Raw genomic sequence first — 22318 nt, 5'->3', positions numbered from 1 at the left:
GAGCAGCAGCGAGAACACGATCTCAGTTTGTTGTTGTTGTTTCAGCCGTTCATTTTTTTGCTGTAGATGCTGTTAATCTAAAACCAATGTTGATAAAATGGGTCCGAATCAGTTTCATGTCGGCTTAGATCGAATTGGATCAACAGAGGTTTTAAAAGGGTCGACTCAATTCTGATTTTTAATATTTTTTAAGAGGGTTAATTCTTTTTTAATATTTTATATTTTCAAATGACGTGTGTCATTTGCCCCAAAGGGGTTTGGCATAGTGGGATGAGACCTAGACGGCTAGGTAGGTGGTCTAGGTTCAAACCCCATGGGCATCACCCCTTGCACAAGCCAAAGCGTGGCAACTCCTTAAGGGGCAAGGGGTATGCTCATGGAGTTTTATGCTACCAGGAGAATGACCACAAGTACGACAAGCAAAGCCAGCAGCTAGGTTTCGGATCTTGGGAGTGGTTTCCCCGTGTAAATATAAAAAAATTGGTGTGTCTTTGATGGTGAAAAGTTGATCGATTTAGCTCAATTCGATTTTTTTTTTTAAGAAACCAATTAATCTAGTGAACGGAATAACTCTCAAAATCTTGAATCTCTCATAAAATTTGTGAGACCCATCTCAGAAACAACCGATCCATCTATGTTTCACCTGTACTAGGTCTGGGAAACAAAATGAGCTGCTTGTAGCTTGGCTTATGTTGAGCTCACATAGAGATGGTCGAATTTATAAAATAGGTTCGGCAGGCTGAACACAAACAACAAAGCATTTAGCTAGTCTTGGCTTTTATATGCTCATTAAATAATAATAAATATACTTTATGTATATTGTATATCTTAAGGTGTTAGATGTTTAAGTGTTTAGCGCATAAGTGATAAGACTAGAGTTCAAATCCTATGGCTTACAACTTTGAAACAATGTTTTCATATTTCAAATGAGACAGTTCAAGCTTCACCCAATGGCTTAGACTCTAATTTTACTAGCTTCAGCGTTAAAAAAATATAGATTTTCTTTTTGTAAGCTGGTTCATTTAGCTCAAGCTCGTCATGAGCTTGAGCTCACTCGGCTCACCACAAGAACCAAATAAGCTTGAACACCCTAAAGTCGATTTGTCTGGCTCATTTTCGCCAGACCTATGACGAAAGGCTTGAGAATGCACGATGGACACTCGTGACGAAACGCTTGAGAAATGGGCTCCAAGAGGCCCTGGTGGGTCACTATACGAGATTTGTGATAGTAGACTAGTAGTTTAGTTTGCCATTCCGTTGCTTGTATAATTAGATCCTAGTGTTGTTGGAAATTGCTTATGTGCTTTAAATTTCCATGCTCACCGGCAAATGCAACAGGTTTATTGAATGCATTACGAGTACGCCTAGCCCATCTAGGCCAAGGATCCATTAGGTCCACCTTTACTTGTACTTTGGTTACATTTTGCATTTGTATTCTCTTGAAATTTGGATAGGATTTATTAGGAGACTTGAAATCAAAATCTCATGTAATTAGCCACATCATTATATAAATAGGTGGGGACTCTTGTATAGCTCATATCTTTGGAATCATAGACAAATTGAGCTCTTTCTCTCTTGAGATTAGCCTTGGGCGGATCCTCACCTTTAATTAGAGAAAAATGAGCTTTTGATCCAGTCTTCCACCACTAAAGATTAAACTTCATTAGCCTCTACTCCATCTCAGTTAACCACTCTTAGCTAGCCAACTCCCTTCTTTCCACCATTTCCTTCTCAAATCCCTTCATCTAAGCCTCTAGATCCTATCAGAATGCTCAAAATTAGAAAACCCTAATTCTTAAGACATCTCTTACGACTTATGGAACCATGATAACAATTTGTTCGCTATGTGGCCTACAATTTTTTTTTTCTCCCAGAGAGTGCATGATTTCAGTAAAAGAAGCCAAAAGAATACACTAAGCCACCGTCTTCTATACAAAAACAAAAGAAGCAAGATAAAGCTATCACTAAAACGAAAAATAATACAAGAAAAGAATATATCAATAATAGCACACCCCCTTTCATGTTGCCTTTTTCACCCTGCCTTGTAAGATAACCCTAGCATACAGAAATTATTGCTTATTTTTTCACCTACATCATTCAGTTAAGACTGAAACAAAAGAAAAACACATCAATTCCATCCTGCCCCAAACTGTGTGTATCATCTACCAGCTTAACCAAACCAGTCGCTTAAACGGTATAGTGTTGTTGCAAGGTCTCTATATCCAACCCTTTCATTTTCACGACAGACTCCACATGTCCTTTAAGTGTGTGAAGCTCCCGCAACCTGTGATCGGATACGTGAAGAGAACAAAATTCAGTTTAAATGATCAACAGACCAGTAGATTGTGCAACCAAAAATGCTTGAAACCAATCTCAACTATAAGAACTGGCAAGTATCTAACCTAAAACCAACGCCCTTCATTTATGTTAATTCAGAGTCAGATTCCAAATTTACGAATGAGCTCCATTTGGGAGTGCCTATATTAGAACGAAAACGTCGAACCCTAGATATCTGAAATATTGGATTTGGGAGCCTTGGGATTCCCCAACACCCATCACTGTTCCGAGCTGGTATTTGGCAACTGGCTGGAGTTGACGTTACTACCAGCTCCTAAACAGTGAATATGAACAAAAAGGGAATTGAGAAGGGAGATGACAAGGGTGTCCAACATTGGAGTTGCCAACTACAACCATACACGGTGGAGCTGCCAAATCCTATCTCATCTCTTGGGATTTGTCATATCCAAGCTCCCAAACAGTTGTGGGTGTTGGGGGATTCTTTGAATCCCCTCCAACAACTACCAACTAGAGTCTCCCAAACGGAGCATGAAAAACAGTTAGTATGAGCCAATGCAACTCCTTATAAAGCAAAGGGTGTTGGTCATACAAACACAAGGATGCAACATAAACCACCCTCTTCTTCTTGTTCTTGTTCTTGTATGGGCTGCACTGGCTCACAATAAGATCAGTTGTCCGTCAATTATTTGACAGTTTGATTCATTACCTTGCAACTTCGGCACGCCTCTTTGCCTGCTCTGCGATCTCTGACAGTTCCCTAAAGTTGTTCTTGTAGCTGAAAAGATTAGCCGACTCTGGCGGATGAAGCCCATGAAGGGTGCGTTGAGCAAGAGCCCATTGGGCCTCTCTCTCCCCTCTTCCATAATCCTTTTTGGTTGTGAAGGCCGTCTGCCAGAAACCAAACACGCATGATTATCATAAGATCAACTTCACAAAGGATTGGGGGAATTTTTTTTTTAAAGTCAGTAACAATGAAACAAGAAGGATATCTCATTCTCCCCAACTGCTTTTCATTCCGTGTTCTTTCTTTTCTGATAATATACCTTGTTCTGGAGCAGGGAATCCCAGGCCTTTCCACTCAAAGCATAACGGACACAAAGCTTGATAAAGTCGAGAGGAATGTAGAAGACAACGCTGTAGAGCCAGATCACTCCTGCCCATCCCCATCCCATACCCTGGATCCTTGCGAAGCCCCAATTGGCATACACTGCAATGAATGTTGCAATCTGAACAAAACACAACGAAGCTTGAGATTCTGGTGTATAAATGTAGGAAATTCTTCCATGGTTGGTTGAGATCTCGTTCCAACTCAAAGGAAATGAAGAAAGAAGACTCACCAACTGAGCAATGACGAAGGCACCGACCAGCAGAACACCAGGGCGCTCAATGAAAGACCAACTTCTCGACCGTGTCACGAAGATGAGGGCCTGGCTCACTATGCTCACTTGAAGGTAGAGAGCGGCCGTCAATTCGTAATCGTTGTCTCTAATTGAACTAACCCCAAAGACATTCTGCCAAACACATACCAAGATTGGAGATTAGCAACGATTGCGTCATTGCATTTTCACAAGGTGGTTTTGTTTCAAACTTTCAAGGTCGTAAACCATCAATTTCTTTGATGCGGTGGGGCTCGATTGTGGCCGACTACTTACGGAGAAGAAGTCGGTGTCGTAGGCAGCCCAGAAGAAGACAACCGTCATCATTGCGAGGTAGGTTCCTAGAACGATGCCGGTGGCGAAGATCTCCTTGAGCTTCCAACTGTCCGGCATGGGCGACGGCTTCACTCTGTCCTTTGAAATCGTCATGATCGTCCCTGCTCGATCCACAAACAAGTTGCAGGAGAGAGAGCCAGGATTTCAACATAGCCACGGAAAGGTTGAACACAAAAGCAGAAAAATAAAAACAAAACAGAAACAACCAAAAGCAAAACAAACTAAAAACAAGCGATTCAAGCATGAGCCGCAAAACCAATAAGGTTCGGAGGGAGCGAAGTGACAACAAGAGGAGACGTTAGATCGAAAAGATGAATACGCAGAATCGCATAAACGTCCACTAAGATTTTTTGCGCAAGATGATTAATGTCGACCGAAGATTCCCGAAAAAAGACATCGTTGCGTGCCAACCAAACGAACTACCAAATGGTAAACAACCCTGACCTCCAGATTAACCGCCACCGCTTACTGCACCGAAGGCAGACCAAACCCAAGATGAGGTTTAGTGCAAAGGACTCCTCCATAACCAGGACCTATGGGTGCCTCCAAGTCCTACGAAAGATCTCCACAAAGGTAGGGCAAGACCAGAAGAGGTGGAACGAGGATTCTTCAGCAGCATGACAAAGCACACACCAGCTCGGAAGCTGAAAACCCCACCGCTTTAAGGTAGAGTGAGTTTGAACCTTATCGTGCAAGATTAACCAAGCCAGAAACCGAGAACGGGGTGAAGGGTCCTTCGTCCAGAGCGCAGATTCGGGCAACTAGGCCGCCCTCGGGGGAAACAACGATCTATAGACTTTACTGGTCAGGAACCTCCCGGTAGGAGTAATGGTCCAATGCACCCAATTACCAATATCGGCGGGATCATCAAAATTATCGTTGAAAAAAGCTAAATCCGACAACTGTGAGTTACGTAGATGAGAAAACGCTCAACGCCGCGAGCGGAGGAAAACCAGAAGAAAAGAATGAGGCTCATACTTAGAGAGAAGAAAAGTAGCGTAAGGATTATCCGGTTGATGAGCAAACCAACATTGCTTAGAGACTAGGGCAATACTCCTGAGTCTGGGTGCATGAACACCTAAACCGACCATAGAACGCGGCAAGACCACCGAACGCCAGCCAACCAGGTAGCACTTACCCTTGAGGTGACATGCAAACCAAAGGAAGCCTGCCAACAGACGCGTCAAATGCTTCTCCACACCCACATGCATAAAAAACATGAATATGAAGAATTTCGAAATGGTCAAGAGAACGTGCTTCACTAAAGTTAGGCGGCCAACGTATGAGAGATAAGAAACTTGCCACAAGAGTAATTTGCGCTTAACTTTAAGAAGCGTCGAAGCCCAGGCCACAGAGGAAAGGCGCTTAACTTGTAACAGCAAACTCAAATACAACATATGCAACTCAAATATAACACAATTAAAAATCTTTATCCCAACAACTAATATAGAGGGTTGGACGTGGAACATAGAAAGAAAACATTTTTGCTCATTGAGAGAAAGGTCAGAAAGAGAGAAAATTTTGAAGAATAAGCTTGAACCAAAGCATCTGCTGAACACTAGCGCGACCGAAAAATGATCATATCGTCAGCATAAATAAGAGCATGAGCATGAAAGTCCTGGACCGGTAAGGGATTAATGAAACTGCAGGCAGCGGTCCACTTAAGCAGCACAACAAGACCCTCAGCGACCGCATTGAACAATAAAGGTGAAAGAAGGCAACCTTAACGCAAACCCCACTCCAGCTTGAATCATTCCCCAAAAGTGCCATTGATATTCACAATAGCCTGGGCATTCGAGACTAGTTCTCTAACCTAACTAGAGAACTGACGACTAAACCTGAAGTTCGATAACATTTGAAATAAGAAGGATCATTGTACAAAATCAAAAGCCTTATGAAAATCTAATTTAAGAATGAAAGAAGGTTGACCGCAAAGATGCAAAGAGTGCACAACCTCGGTTGCCGTGATAAAAGAATGATAAACCCTCTTATTATGGATGAAGGTGAACTGAGAGTTGGAGAAGATTTGCTGAGCCACCGATTTTAGCCTGTTTGCCAAAACCTTGACAATCATACGGTAAAGAACACTAGTTACCGAGATCGGGCGAAACCGAGAGATATCTGAAGCGTCGACGTCTTTAGGAATAAGCAAAATATTGGCTAAATGAAAAGGGTAGGGCAGCTTGAAATTGCGATAAAACTCATCGAAGAGGCTAACCACGTCCGGTTTGACAGAATCCCAAAAAATCCTGAAAAAGTCAACATGAAACCCATCAAAACCGAACGCTTTTCAATCAAACAGATCCTTGATAGCATGAATGATCTCAACATTCGAGAATCTTCTTTGTAAAGCACAGGCTTGGCATAAGAGATCGCTCGTAGCATGACAGACCCAATATTCCCCTCCACAACCACTGAAGAGGCATAAATAGACTTGAAATAACACGTGACGACCTGGTTGACAAGTTGATCAGAGAAAAAGATGCCCTCAATGGAGATAAAAGGGATGGCCTTCCTCCTATGGCGATGTGACACATATGAGTAAAAAAATTTAGTGTTGCCGTCACCGGTTTTGAGTCAATTCACCCTGGATTGTTACTTCCAACGGATTTCATCTCCGACTCTCCAGTTATTCAACAACATAGATAGCTCAACAGACCTGGCCTGAAAACTTAAAAGTTGAGGTTCTAAAAAAGTATCATAAGAAGAAATAGACTGGTACAATTCAGAAAACTCACGCTCCCAGGCATCCAAATGCTGAAATTTCACAGCGTTGCAATTATGGATCCAGGCCCTGATATCCATAACAAGACGCGAAAGCTTGCTGATAAGCCGAAGAGCAACCCAGTGCTCAACAGAAGGTTTAGACCAAAAGATCGAAATAACCGAATTGGAATCCGGCTCCTGAAGCCACCATTGCTAAAAAACAAAGCGTCTGGTGAAGAAGAAGCTATCCCCCCCAAAGAGTGATGAGCTGTCCATGGTCAGAGATAGAGGGCACAAGCAAGACACATTTAACGTCAGGGATGAGGTCCAACAAAGAAGATGTGACAAATACCTTGTCCAGAACCCGACAGCACGGGCGCGACCGCCTATTCGACCAAGAGAAGCACTTGCTGGTAAGAGGATAAAGGAGATGCCGGTGAATAAAGTCTTGGAAGCCTCGAATAGAGGGATTAAGAAGGACAATAGAATTGAAATCATGAAGAGAAAACAAATAATTGAAACCCATAATAAGGTGACACTGATCATTAGAAGTAACCACTCTATCAAGGTCATCTCAAAACGTAGATCTCCTGTTAGTAAGGTTGGGTCTATAAACCACCGACACCACTGCTCTCCGACCAACCGACTGTAAGCTAAAAACAACAGACAAAGAGTAGAGACCCACGTCCAACTGCGATAAATTTAAAGACTTTGGCAAACAGGTCAGGATTAGCCTGTCTAATCCAACTCTCAAAAAACAAGCGCTTGGGGGCAGAATTGAGACCCCTAATATTCCACCAAATGAGCTTTATGGTACAAAATCTAAAAAGACCCGTGGCTGCCGCAACCTAGGCAATCTACGAGGAGACCAATCAGGAGAAACCAAATCTGAAAAGACAACCCTCCTCCGTCTACGATTACCAATGTGAGAACGTTGAACATTCCTGATAGGAGAGTCATCCTGCGAAGAATTGAATGAAATAGAAGGGGGGGGGGGCAAAGGATATCCTCGGAAACAGAATGAAGATAAAAAATAATCGAGTCCATGACAGCCGATAGAGCTAGCAACTGAGATGCAGAGAGAGATATCCAGCAGCCGATCAGCGTCGCCGATCTCAATACCCAGGGGGTGCGGACTGGGATGCAGATAGAGCTGAGAGGAAGGCAAGTGGGTCAACCCCCCCCCCCCCCCCCTCCCGACAAATCGCTGCTGGGGCCAATGATAGGAGAAAAAATCGAACGCGGGGAATATGAGATAACCTCCTGGGCACGAGGGAAAAATGGGCGAGGATGAGGAACCGAGAAGCCAATCACCATGCAGTTGTTGGCTTGGTTGAAGATATCATGAATCGCCATAATATAGATAATAGGAAAGCATAATTTCAGGATAAAAAGAGAATGAAGGAAGAGATTGAACTAAGGCTACCATGAGCAAGACTGTCCATCCGCGCTACCGAGCAGCAACTGAAAAGAGAGAAGGTCGAAGAAAACGTCGGGTCCTAAGCATGCGAAGAAATGAACGACTGACCTAGAGAATGAAAAAAAGAGCAAGCCTTGGTATGGGACTGCAAGCCCAAACCTGGTGGCACGAGCTGCGAAAGAGAAGGCAGAAGCACCACAAGCCCACCTCGAGCAAGCAAACCTGAAGGCGTCACCAATGAGACTTGGGAAGGCACGCAAGAATAAGCAAACTGAGGGCCCCACCCAAGAGGAGAAAAAAGCTTCAGGTCCTGATAAGAGAAATCATTGAAAGGGACATACTGCATGGGACCTTCCCCATGCGAAACGGCTGACGTCCTGAAGAGGAATGAAAAAGGTGCCAAGTCCTAAGGAGACAAATTGATCGTATGAGCTGCATCAGATAAATCTATGCAGACCTGGGCATAGGCATGCGAGGCCATACCAGGCAGCACGAGCGATAGTGTTGAATGATGAAGGTCTGATTCCCCACTCTATTCAAGCATACTTGGAAGAGCCGCCAAAGAGACTCGGAAAAGAGCGCCAAAAACAAACAAACCCGCGTAGAACAACCAACAACTGGGAAACACGTGCATCGAGGAGCCAAGCCAGAATGAAGATATCCTTCACCGGAGAAGAGACAGAGGAATCCAGAGACAAGGACTGAGAAACCTTAGCACTGGGCGGCGGTCGGACCAGGACCCAGATAGACCTAATCTTGATCGTGAGGAAGGAATCCGTCGGCTGCTGAAGATCACCGATTTGCACCCACAGTGAGAAAGATAGATGTCTGATTGGCCGAGGATTACTTCAGCGAGCATGAAAACGCCCCAACCCAGCAAGGGCTTGGGATGGAAGAGACGACCCCACCTAGAGCGAAGGAGAGAAGGCAGAACGCCTGCACATCCAGACCGGGTGACGCCGAGAGAAAAAGGAGGAATCACACTTGTAGCAGTGAAGGCGCTTATGAAAATTCAGGGAGAAACAAACAACACACCACCAATCCCCCTGCCTAGCAAGGCTTAACTGAGATCTAGAGCGAAGTGCATGGAAGGAACGCTGTCAGGAAGTGAAAACATGTTGCCACGACTGATCCGCTGCTCGAACCGATAGCACACGGAAGAAGAATGGTGGAGCCAGCGTTGCCTGAGCAGAGCACGTGGCGAAAGACTCCAACCTTACCCCACGCAAGAAATGTTGAACGTCCGAGATGAGAAGCGAGCCCACGATAAGGCAGGAGCACAATGATGCCGAAAGGAAAGAGAAAAACCTATATTTGAGCCTGAAAGGAAGGACAACATCGATACCCTACTAGCGGAGAGCAAAGGCAGCCCCCTAGTCATTGATAGCAACCTGGATGAAATGAAGGGCTCGCTGGTTCGAGCCCAACGAGCGATTCAGAGCGAGGCCCCAGAAACGGGCTATATATATATATATATATATATATATATATATATATATATATATATATATATATATATATATAGAGAGAGAGAGAGAGAGAGAGAGAGAGAGAGAGAGAGGTGTTGCAGAATGGTGGTGGAGGGATCGTCGAAGAAGATAATCACGACTCAGGAAGAGATAGTGGAGGCCAGGGTCCCTGTCCCCTACCCAGACTAGAGTGCCCACCTTCTCATCTCCCTCAACAAATGCAGGGTCAATGAGTTCTACCTTCTTTGGAAGTGCGAGAGACACCGCTACGAGAAGTGCGAGTACGAGCTGGTGATGGAGAGGGTCATGCAGATGCAAAAGATTCATGATGAAGAGACGAAGCTCAAGGAGCAGCAGAAGCAACCCATTCTGTTGATCCCCAAGACCGCCAACGCAGAGTCCCGTTGTCCCTCCAACTTGCCAAGAGAAAAGTAAAGCAATAGGAGAGAGAGAGAGAGAGGCCGTAGGCTGTGCAGTTAGGGCAAAACGGAGGAGGAGAAGGGCGAGGACTAGGGGAGAAGGGATTAGGGCTGGAAAGAGGGGAGGTTCGGGTGGTTGCGCACTGTGCAACTAAGGCAAAATGGAAGAGAGAGAGAGAGAGAGAGAGAGAGAGAGAGAGAGAGAGAGAGAGAGAGAGAGATTTACCATCGTTGAGGATGGCGATGATCAGAACCATAAAAGGGGAGAAGTCGAACTTCCAGATGAGAGCAATGAGCATGAAACCCAGCTGCCATTTTCCAAAGAAATCGTGTAAAAGCCAAAGTTCTAGGCAGCCGGTGCAATATACTAAACGAGATTTAAACTGTTTTGGTACTTACAACTATACGGATTGTAATGGATACGGCATATATCTGCAAGGAAATCAAACACCTTAGTGAGAGTTTTTAAATAAGCAACTACCAAATGCAGTTGAAGGGCAGCGAACGATTCTTATTAAAAGACGGAGAGAGAGAGAGAGAGAGAGAGAGAGAGAGAGAGAGAGAGAGAGAGAGAGTTTTACAGTGTAGTTCTTCATCCTCTGGAAGATGGCTCTGCTCGTCAAGACAGCACTAACAATGACGCTCAAACCAGGCTCGGTGAGGACGATATCAGATGCACTCCTGGCCGCATCAGTAGCGTCGGCCACCGCAATACCAATGTCGGCCCTCTTGAGGGCAGGAGCATCATTCACACCATCTCCCGTCATACCACAGATGTGCTTCCTCTCCTGCAGTTTCCTCACGATCTCGTATTTGTGCTCTGTTTTAACATTCAGAAACCAGAACAGAACTCCATCAGAGACACTAATTCAGGTGGAGAAAAATAGCATACCCATCACAGGAATTCATTCTATAGAGAGGGTTAATCTGAGAGGTGGGTGGTGGGTTGGGTGGGGGGAGGGTCTTTGAAGCTCACCTGGGAAGACGCCAGCGAAGCCATCGGCCTTCTCAATCAATTCGTCGACGGGGAGAGCAGCGACGGACTCGCCCTTGCATTGGCCCAGCAGATAGGAGGAAGGATACATGTTGGTGCCCATCCCCAGCCTTCTCCCGGTCTCCTTGGCGATGGCGAGCTGGTCACCGGTGATCATCTTCACATTGACGCCCAGGTGGAGAGCTCGGCGAATGGTCTCCCCGCTATCGTGTCTAGGAGGGTCGAACAGGGGCAGCACACCCACGAATTGCCAGGGACCTCCAGCACCCTCTTTGGTGGCCTCGGGCACCATCTGCCCATGCACATAACAAGAAGAGAAGTCACAACAGAAGCATTCTCCATACTGGGATTCGCCTGCTTCTCCATTCTTCCTAGTTGCCAACAAAACACTTTTGTTTTTCTCCCCCCACAATGGCAATATGTTCAGGGTGCAGTCTCTTCTTTTCCCACATTATTACTTGGTATTTGTCTCGAAGTTTCTCTCTTCACATTCAGGATCCCCTAGTGGCGGATCACTTGGTAGGAAATTTTGGGTGTGAATCCTCTGTCAGACAAGATGGACTCAGAGACAAGTCAGGTCCGAGCCCTGTCTTAGAGCCATGATCCAAGCTTGTCTGTGAAGGTACCAACAGGGGCTCCCATCATCTGGTAGGAGCAGTTTGTGCAAGTCACCATGTAATGGGACGTTGCAAGTTCAAACCCCACTGAACAGGCCTCTGGTCTGTCTGGATTGGCTTACAGGCTGTTGGTAAAAGAGGGGCCCTAATTCCCCCAGCTCTGTTATGGAAAGAAAAAAAAACGCCTGTGAAGATTTCACTGTCACTAGTACTTGCTCGGAATAAAATCAAGTTGGCGAACCCAGCAAACATCCCTATCAAATTAAGGTGCACATGATTGGGCCTTAATTTGTGAGGAAGATTTTGACACTAAAGAGAGACAAGCTTCCTTTTCAAAATCTAGACCACCTTTTCTGGGTCAAGTAAATATGGTCATTTTTGTGACTTCCATTTCAGGCTAAAATGCCAAATTACCAACGCCAGAAGCAAACCTGTGAGACTCGTAAAAGCGAGATGCAGGGATCTCACATTGCGATTCTTTACTGAACGGTTTTATCTTTCAACTTCCCCCAAAATAAGTGGGAAAGGGGGCAAGGTAGTCACGAGATTCATATCTCAATGGTGGGACTAGGAACTTCTACATGATTGTTTCATAGAATTTTCGTCTTTTAGATCAAATGAAATTCAGACTCCACAGTCTGGGAAAGCGAGTGCAAGGCAAGCTGATGTGTGATTTGGAAGTTTTATTCCTTGATTTGTTCTATAATAAATGCTAGGGGTCAAAATCAATTCCAAAGAACAAGCTTCAAGAACAAAACAGGGCGCTAATAACGAGCAGTGCGAGAGAAAAAAAAAACAGAAAAACTGAGAACACTGTGTCCAGACCTGTCTTGCAACGGCCAGTGAACGGAGACCACGTTCAGCAAACTTGTCAATGATGGTGTGCACTTTCTTCTTGACATCGCCTCTCAAGTTGCATAGCTCTACTATCTGTTTGATTCAACGCCAATCAAACAATCAATAGCCAAACGCAGATGAGAGCAATAGGGTGAGTAATAGCGCCTATTTGCGTGAAGTTGGTTGTCTCGGAAATTAGCAAAAGGGAGATCCAAGGAAGACAATTATCGCGCTTCATATTGGCAGTAGCAGCTGCACGAGCTTGTTTCCCAAGAAGATTCGAGAGTTATAGAGCCTTTTCTTTTAGGTTTCTCGCCAAAATGATAGAGTGAAGAAAAAGAAAAGAAAAGACCACCAACAGGAGCAAGTGAAGACTGTACAGTTCACGGACATCATTTGAGTATACCAAAGCCATCTCATGATGCACACGAGAGGCGTGAAATCTCTCACCTGCTCGGGGGCACCTTTGCTAGCACGATGCCAGGTGCCGTCTTGGTCGATGTAGGTGATGGCAGTACGCTTGTCAACCGGGTTGAAGGGCAAGAAGTGGACCTCCCTGATGCCTGCTCTTGCCTAATTAACCAACAAAAACAGCAAACCAACTCCGACCAGTTAAGCTTAACGGAGCCATGGTGGTGTCAGTGCATTTCCCCATAAAAAAACTTGAAAAAGTGGAAGAATCCGAAAGCGAAGCAAGGCGGGGGGGAGGAGGGAATTTTTCCAAATATACCTCTTTGGGGTCTGCCAGCATTCCGACGGTGGCAGCATCGATGGCGTCCTGGTTTTCTACTCTTGATGCCCTTGCAGCAAGCAGTACCACCATATCCTTGTCCATGTCCTTGACGAACACCTGCAACCAATCTCCCAATAAAATCATCAGTTCATCACTCGTAGTATTCAAGAAGCTAAACAACGCCACCTGGATAGAGAAGTCCCGGCCCACGTCGGTTTAGCAGAAAACACAATCTCGGTCACCTTTACTAGCTAGGACGTCCTAACGACCTGAAGAAATACTAACCCGATTTATATTCACTCTTCTCTAGAATTAGAGAAGCGGTAATGTGTTAACATGCGTAACTGGGTCAAGTAACTAACTGCATACCTCGATGAGGTTCTTGTCGATGGTGAGCTTGTTGAGGGTGAGGGTGCCGGTCTTGTCGCTGCAGAGGACGTCCATACCCGCCATCTCTTCGATTGCGGTCATCCTCTTGGTGATGGCACCCTGCTCAGACAGCCTGTGCGAGCCGATAGCCATGGTCACCGAGAGGACGGTGGGCATAGCGATGGGGATCCCTCCAATCAAGAGCACCAACAAGTTGTCGATTCCATCCCTGTACCTGCGGCGCTGGATGGGATACATCACCAGGATCTCGATGATCATGCCCACCGCAATGGAGCAGATACAGAAGTTCCCAATGGCCGTAAGAACCTGCAATTGCAAAATACCCAGTCAAAAACAACGAACAGACATAACCAATACGCTCATTATTTCATTATAGCTTGAAAAGAAGAAGAAGGAGAAGACCTTTTGAAAGTGACCAACTTGATTGGTGCTGTCAACCAAATGGGCAGCCTTGCCGAAGAAGGTGTGCACACCGGTGGCAATGACAACGGCTTCGATCTCGCCCTGCTTGCAGGTCGACCCGGAGAACACCTCGTCTCCTGGCATCTTGGTCACGGGCAGAGACTCTCCAGTGAGGGCCGATTGATCGATCTTCAGAGGATCACCCTCGAGCAGTCGGGCATCGGCCGGGACGATGTCACCCAGCTTGATGCTGATGACGTCCCCTGGCACAAGAATTGCAGCGTCCTGCTCGCTCCATTTACCATCTCGAAGGACCTTCATTTCAGCATTAATTAGCATCAATACAAACGGCTCAGTATTTTTTTTAAAGGCAAGCTGGGGTTAGGCAGACCCCTAACAGATATCTCTTAAGCCACGTGGCAGAGGGATTCGACCCCGCTTACCTCATGGGATACCGCCTCGGTGGTACAAATGGCTCAGTATTGGTGTTAACTGTAACCACTTTCAATTTCATTTCGTTGTGCTTACCTTCGTCGTTGGTGAGAGACCTGCCATGAGAGCAGCTGCTGCATTCCCGGCGTTGTTCTCTTCAATAAAACTGATTGTGGAGTTGATGACCAGCAAGACAACGATGCCCACGAAGTCTTGCCAATCTGGGGGCTTGCCCTGCAAAGGGATGATGGGTCCATTAATGATAGCAGTTGGACGGGACCGCCAGTTTGGTGGGTAACGTGAGGAAGAGGTGATACATGGAACAAAGAAGGCTATGGAATGTGGAGTAAATTAAAAAAAGGGGGTTACTCCGTTCTTGGGGATTGACATATTTGTTTCATCTATTTTTCTTGTATACCAACTTTTTCTTCAAAAATGGCAAGAATCGGAAGCCATTTTTCATTAATGTGTCTGTTAGCTTTACAACATAAGAGCTGACACACAAGAAAATTAAAGCCAAACATGGCAAGCCCCATAAAAAATGGCACGCACTAGATAAGACAGTTGGAACGTCTCATATGTGGTTAAGTGGACCATGAAATTAATGCAAAACTAATGCGTCACGTGACTTTCCTATGCATATGAAGGAAAGCAAACGTACCCCTCCGTTGGCTAGAGCAATGGCCATCACGGCAGCGACCTCCATGACCCATGAGAGAGGGTTCCACATGAAGCCCAAGAACTTGAGGATCTTGCTTTCCTGAGGGAATTCAAAAGAGTGGAATTACAAATTTACAAATCCGGCTTAAGTCCATAAACCCCACCAAAAAAAAAAAATCATCACCCGAGTTACAAAAGATAAAAAAAGAAAAGGGTAACATTGATTTTTTTTTCTCTTTTTTTATGTAAAATGGGCAGTGAATAAGTAGTATAGAGAAAAAACACACCTTCTTCTCCTCCAACTTGTTGGGTCCAAAGATCTGGAGACGCTGCTCGCCCTCATGCGCGGTGAGGCCCTGCTTGCTGCATTTGAGCTGCTCGAATACCTCCTCGATCGGGATTCTCTCCTGATGGCATGAAGATGATCGTGGGTGGTGATCCAAACGAACAACCCCAACGATAATAAATAGTTAAAAAATCAATAAAATGGAATTATATATTAATATTATATTACCCAGATAGCCTATTAAAAAAATATTAACATTTTATTAAAGAAAATGCCTCCTTGCAGTAAAACCGTACGTACAGGTTCGAAGGACAGAATTATCATGGAGAGGAGAAGATCCGTAGGATTTGAGGAATAATTTTATTTTTAATTTAGTTTATTTTTGTCTTTATTGATTGGATAGGGTATTAAAAACAAGCCACCGTCAAACAAAAAAAATCGAAAAAATACGAAAACAAAGAATGCGGCGTAACTACTTGCGTAGATTTGCGTAAATTACTTATTAAATTTACTTTATCCGAACTGGTGTAGCTGTATCCGAGTGGTATCCACACGGTTTAACCTCCCTCCTTATCTCTATCGTCTCCTCGTTAAGAGGCTAGAGGTGATATATGTATAAACAGGAGATTTGATGTAACCTTTTTTTCTCTTTATTAGAAAAAAAATTATCATCTTTGACGTGGACACAGGCTATCGTAGCTGAACCACGTTAATTTCTTTTTCACGTTAATTTCTCTTTTGACATTTACGTTCCTCATTCATTGACATAGCTTAACATGGTATTAGAATGGGTTGGAGATTGATCGTCTTTCTTGGATCATAACCATAATCAGCGACGCCAGCAGAACCAATATCCCTAACAACGAGTAGCATGGCAACTCCGTCACCAAGAATGTGGTGCAGTTGCAGAATCCCATGCTCAAAATCACCACGGTACTTCTCAATGGTACCAATTATCGGACATGGTCGAAGCCTGCGATGTTCTACTTAAGCGAGAAAGGCAAACTCGGGTTCGTCAATGGAAAGAACCCTACCCCTGTCAAAGAGCACGCCACCTACGATGAATGAGAATTAGAAAACCACTTGGTTATGTCTTGGCTCCTAAACTCAATGAAGCCAAAACTAGCTGAAGGCTTCCTCTTTCACAACACGGCCCAAGAGTCTACGGACAACAGAACAACATGACACCTTTCACGAATACGTTGACGATTTGCGTGGGATGATCAATAAACTGAGCCAGTACCGGCCCATCACTACTGACATAACAGTGCTCAAACAACAAGTAGAGGAAGATAAAGTTTTTAAACTTCTTGCTGGTTTGCATGATAGTTACGATAATTTATGGTGCCAAATTCTGATGTCAAACACACCAGTATCCTTCAACAATGTCTGTGCCACCATACAACACAAGGAGACTAGGCGGCAAGTAATGAGAACAAAAAACAAAACCAACAACGATAATGCTCATGAGAAATCAGCATTCACGGTGCAAAACACATAGGAGTCCAACAACAACCGCGACAAGCCCAATTCCAACGATAGAAGTCACAACAGAGAACATATGTGCACACTGTAACAAACTTGAACACTCTAAAGACCGATGCTGAGAGATTGTCTGTCGACCAACTCATCTCAATAATCAGAACATCAAGAAGCCTCCATCCTCGGAAAGAAACATGGATGATCTTGCCAGACTCCTTAAGCAACTCAACAAAGCTAACTTAGCAGTAAGAACCGTGATGGATGATAAAAATGAACCCTCAGGTATGTCTCTTATCGCTCTCATTGTTAGCTCACTCCAAGACAGATGGATAATAGATTCCGCTGCCACATATCACATGATCGGACACCGTGATTGGCTTGTGTCAGTCAATGACACATCTCTTAGCCCTGCGCGCATAGATAACGGTACCCTTGTTCCCGTTCAAGGCAAGGGAACTCAAAATTTTTTACAAAGCAATGAAGACTTCTGACGTCCTTTACATACCTAAGTTCCCAGCAAATCTCATCACTATGATGTGATTTTTTTGGCTAAATAAGTGATTTTTCAGGACGTCAAGACAAAGAAAACGATTTATAGAGGAGCGGAAGTCAATGAACTCTACATTTTGGACAAAGAAACTAAGGCCATGTTGGCGAATAAGAGGGTTGATGAAAGCAAGCTATGGCACTCCAGACTTGGTCATCCATCCGATCGGGTTTTAAAAGCTTTACTTCCTGATTTAGTAGTTGATACAAATACATCTTGTGATGCATGTCAATACGCAAAGCAAACAAGACTTCCATTTGATGTTTCTGAAGATAGGTGTAAGAACATCTTTGAGTTGGTCCACTCTGACGTTTGGGGTCCAACCCCCTCAGTTTCATATTACGGTTTTAAGTATTTTGTCACATTCATTGATGACTGTTCGAGAGCTACGTGGATTTACTTTTTACAAAAAAAAGATGAGGTCCTTGATGTTTTTAAAGAATTTTGCAATATGGTTCATAGGCAGTTTGTCTTCCATGTCAAAACTCTTCGATCCGATAATGGAGGAGAGTACACCAGTAAGGAATTCAGAGAATACCTCAGTCAACATGGAATCCTACTCCAAAACACATGTGCTGGCACACCTCAACAGAATGGGGTGGCCGAGCCCAAGAATCAACACTTGTTGAATGTTGCGAGAGCCCTCATGTTTCAAACCAAGGTCCCAAAACAATTTTGGTCTGATGCCTTGGCGGTTACTTGCTATACCATAAACAGGTTACCGAGCAAAATCATCGGAGGCATGCGCCCCATGCATATATTGCGTGGAAAGAATTTCTCCATTGCTCATCTAAAAGTTTTTGTTGCACTTGTTACGTTCGTTTACAAACCAAGGACAAGGACAAATTGGATAGGCGAGCCATCAAATGTATTTTCTTAGGCTACTCTTTTGTCAAAAAAGGCTACAAGTGTTTTGACCCACATCAGAACAAACTTTATATTTCTCGTGACGTGCAATTTTTTGAGCATGAGCCATTCTTTCAGAACACGAACTCGGATAAGTTGGAATATGAACCTCAGGGGGAGTCCACCAATACCCAAGTTCTTGAACTTGTTTTACCCAACATCCACAATACTAAAGCCTCCCAATCCACTCATACAGAGCGACGTCCATTACCAAATGTCACCATTCTATCTCCGCTCGATCCTAGCACTCAACCATCACAACCTATGGTTGAAACTAAACCCATCAGAAGGTCCACTCAGACCACTCAAGCTCCAACACATTTATGAGATTATTATACTTACCTCACCTCCAACTCCATTCATCATCCCATCGAAAAATACCTATCACTTCAGAACATGTCCAACCAATACCTAAATTTCCTAGCAGCTACCTATTCCCAAATAGAACAAAAGTCCTTCCAAGAAGTCGACTCACAACCTCATTGGAAGAGAACCATGCAAGATGAACTCTCCGCTCTTGAAAAAAAAATCACACTTGGGATGTTGTCTCTCTTCCTGCAGGTAAAAAGCCAGTTTGATGCAGATGGACTTACAAAACAAAGTATAATAGTGATGGTAGCATAGAACGCTTCAAAGCCAGACTAGTGGCAAAGAGCTACACTCAGATCGAAGGCATTGACTTCAATGAGACCTTTGTGCCAGTCGCTAAGATGAATTCCATCAAAATCCTCCTTTCCATTGCATCAAATAGAAGGTGGGATGCGTACCAACTTGACGTGAAGAACACATTCCTCCATGGTGACCTCGAGGAAGAAGTGTAGATGGACCTACCCCCAGGCTTCAAATGAACCCATAATTCGAACATCATATATTGATTAAAGAAAGCATTGTACAGCCTGGAACAATCATAAGGGGCTTGGTTTGCAAAATTGAGTGAAGCACTATTTGAACAAGGATTCAAAAGAAGTAGCGTCGATCACTCCATGTTTGTCGCCAAATGTGTCTCCGACATTGTCATTGTCCTTGTCTACGTAGATGACATTATTGTGACGGGGGATAACAAGAGAGGCATGGAGGAGGTAAAGTAAAACCTCAACAAAAATTTTGAAATCAAAGATCTCAGAAAGCTGCAATATTTTTTGTTCTCTCAGAGTTCTCCCGCCAGCATCAACTCCAAGCACCCAACTGACCAGCCTAATTCTTGGGATGGTGTCCGTCAACTTGTTAAGGACACAATGCGTGACTATTTATATAAAGCAATTTTCGACGTTATTCGTAATGAGTTATGCTGCTTTTTCGTGACAGGAGAACTTTGTCTGTAGGTGCCTGTCAGGTATGAAAGTTTCATGTTATTTGTTTTATGTCATTAGATTTTAAGCTAGTATATGAATGATTTCATCACATATGAGCATGATTTCATCACTATGAAAGTTTCTGCATGCCTTATAACATATATATGCATGATTTCATTACTATTAAAGTTTTTTTAGAACACATATAAGCATAATTTCATCACTACGAAAGTTTTTTCACTACCTTAAAACACATATATGCATGATTGAATCACTATGAAAGTTTTTTGACAATCTTAGAACACATATTTGCATGATTGAATCATTATGATTTTTTTTCTGTCAGCCTTAGAACACATCTGAATTCTGTCAATATCCTTCACTTTATTGCTAGCTAGAGTATGTGTAATTCACTCATGTTACTTTGATTGCCTTAGATTAGGTGCATTGCATATAATTTATTTCATTATATTTTGTTTATCAATACTAACCTTTCTTTTCTCTTATAGGATGCTGGAGATAATCAGCGTAGAGGAGCTGAAGGGGCAGATCGAGACAATGAAGAAAATGATGCACAAAATCTTGGCGATGATTAGATTCATGTGTTGAATTTATTGTACCTTCTTATTGTTTCAAAAGAAACTCTTTGTAAATGTTCACTTGTAAATAATTAGAACTTGACGAGGATTATAGTGAATCAATAAATTGTTTGTAGTTGCTTTGTATATGTATTTTTTAGGTGTACTTTGTTTTTTATTCACAGGATATATAAATTGTATCACGAGAATTTTTTTCTCGATATTTATATTTTATACATTTTTTTATTTTTTTTATTTTTTACGACGGATTAATGATGGATTTTATCCGTCGCTAATTGGTATCGGCCTCTAATTTAGCGATGGATCAGAGACGGATATTTAACCATCGCAAAACTGACTCGACTGATGTTGTGCGACGGATTTTAATCCATCGCAATTCTGCCGGTACAATAGCGTCATAATTAGTGACATATTTATATCTGTCGCAAACCCAAATCTTTGCAGATTAATGACGGCCTTGCGATGAATCATAGCATTCGCTACTTCGTCATAATTTAGCGACAAAAGTAGCGACAACTATGTTTCGTTGCTAATTAGCGATTAGAAATTTGCGATGAAAGTTAGCCGTCGCTACTCATCGTTAAACTCTACAGCAAGGGATTGGCGACAGATTAATGACGGATTGCAGCCATCGCTAATCGTGTCCTCTTTGATCCTTGATTCGGATGCCACCTTTCATATGAAGAGATCTTATGTAACCCATTTTTCTCTTAATTAGAAAGTAAATTACCATCTTTGACGCCGTGGAGGTAGGCTATCATTGAACCACGTTAATTTTAGCTTTACATTACTGACTATTTTTTATAGATCAAGAATCTCTAAACAGGGAAAAACAATCCCAATTATTTTTACAAATTCTGGAAAATAATAAGAAAACTAAGAAAAAGAGGTAGCACTTGCATAAGGAAAAAAAATCACTGAAAAATAAGAAAAAAGAAAAAAATAATGAAGAATTGTCACTTGATGCAGTCTACCATTTACTGGATGTCAATCTAAATTAAAATGCTTATTGAAAAATCAACACAAATTAATTGAAATCAAATAAATAAATAAATAAATATCTTCACGCTCTTAAAAGCCTCTACGAATCATATTTAAAAAAAGAAACTTAAAGAAATCTTAATTTTATCTCGATAAATAATGAATTTAATATCCAAATTAAACCCAAAAGCTTCAAACAAAAAAAAACCAAAAATATTAAAAAACAGAACCAAATGAAATGTTCTTCAAGCCGTTTCCTGACCAGCAAGAGAGATCCAACATTTGAGACGGTAGCGTCCATAAAGAAAAATAAATAAATCCGGTCAGAAAATTAGATAGGATGAGGTCAGAGACGATGTGTAGAATGAGGAGTAAAAATAAATACCGCATTAAAAGACGCTTTTTGAAATAAAATAAACGATTAAAAATAAAAAAAATGTTTTGCAGGGAATTCAGTAGCGTTTCCTTTTAGAAAAATTTCAGTGGAGGATTAAACAGAAGCTAAAATTCAGCCAACAACGACCAAAAATGTCAGAAAAAAAATGAACGAAAAAAACAAGGAAGACTCACGAGATCGACGGTATCGTTCTTGAGGTCGTCGAGGCTGATCGACCTCGCATTGCCGTCCGCCATCTTCTCTCTCGGACGGGAACCTCCCCGATCTTAGGCCACCCGCCGGAAACCTCTCCCGAGAGCGAGAGAGACGAGAAGAAGTACGACGACGACGATGACGGCGGCGGCCGCGGTCGCTCTTCCTCTTCCACTTCCTCTCCCGGCTAAGCAACCTCTACAGCGAACCGACGAGCATCCTCAGGATGCGGCATCCCGAACTTCGTTCTGCTTCTCCTGCTCCCTCGCTTGCTCTGGCTCTAGGCCTCCTCCACGGACATGGTCGAGTTGGTGAAGGAAGGGAAGGGGAAGAAGGCTACGTCGACCCGCGCTCTCCGCTTCCCTTTTATGCTCTCCCAGACCCCCACTCCTCCCTCCCTTTCCCGCCGTACGACCGGGGCCACCGGTGACGTGTCAGTCTCTCCAGCGCTATTTCGTTAGTCGTCCGTCGCCCAGGCCAGCAGGACGCCGCCCGCTTCGCTCCGTCCTTACCGATCGTGCGGGGTCAGCAAGTGGGACCCACTCTC

The 22318-nt window shown here is 43.5% G+C and overlaps 1 protein-coding gene and 1 pseudogene across 1 annotated transcript; one reads left to right on the top strand and one right to left on the bottom strand.

Moving 5' to 3' along the window:
• Nucleotides 1-1941: 1941 nt before the first annotated feature.
• LOC149847973 (plasma membrane ATPase 4-like) lies at nt 1942-21917 on the bottom strand. Its single transcript, XM_090009971.1, has 18 exons — nt 21753-21917; nt 15377-15496; nt 15091-15189; nt 14526-14663; nt 13998-14312; nt 13575-13901; nt 13203-13322; nt 12923-13045; nt 12461-12565; nt 11001-11310; nt 10606-10844; nt 10424-10456; nt 10251-10332; nt 3951-4111; nt 3636-3809; nt 3342-3524; nt 3005-3186; nt 1942-2284 (listed from the first exon to the last, which is right to left on the bottom strand). Exons 1-18 carry the CDS (start codon nt 21813-21815, stop codon nt 2188-2190), a joined length of 2871 nt encoding a protein of 956 aa, XP_089866097.1. The 5' UTR covers nt 21816-21917; the 3' UTR covers nt 1942-2187.
• Nucleotides 9708-10040, top strand: LOC149847974 (NADH dehydrogenase [ubiquinone] 1 beta subcomplex subunit 7 pseudogene; annotated as a pseudogene).
• Nucleotides 21918-22318: the final 401 nt, after the last annotated feature.

This window comes from Nuphar pumila, chromosome 1, assembly GCF_984573655.1.
Source record: "Nuphar pumila chromosome 1, dmNupPumi1.hap1.1, whole genome shotgun sequence".
Taxonomy (NCBI): Eukaryota; Viridiplantae; Streptophyta; class Magnoliopsida; order Nymphaeales; family Nymphaeaceae; genus Nuphar; species Nuphar pumila.
The sequence above is the reverse complement of the archived record's forward strand: the minus strand, read 5'-3'. Positions and strand labels throughout refer to the sequence as shown.

Coding starts and splice junctions, on each gene's coding strand:
- LOC149847973 (XM_090009971.1), bottom strand. CDS start 21,815: ATGGCGGACGGCAATGCGAGGTCGATCAGCCTCGACGACCTCAAGAAC. Junction 3,525..3,635: donor CCTTCGTCATTGCTCAGTTG/GTGAGTCTTCTT, acceptor TGTTTTGTTCAG/ATTGCAACATTCATTGCAGT. Junction 3,187..3,341: donor ATTCCCTGCTCCAGAACAAG/GTATATTATCAG, acceptor GGTTTCTGGCAG/ACGGCCTTCACAACCAAAAA.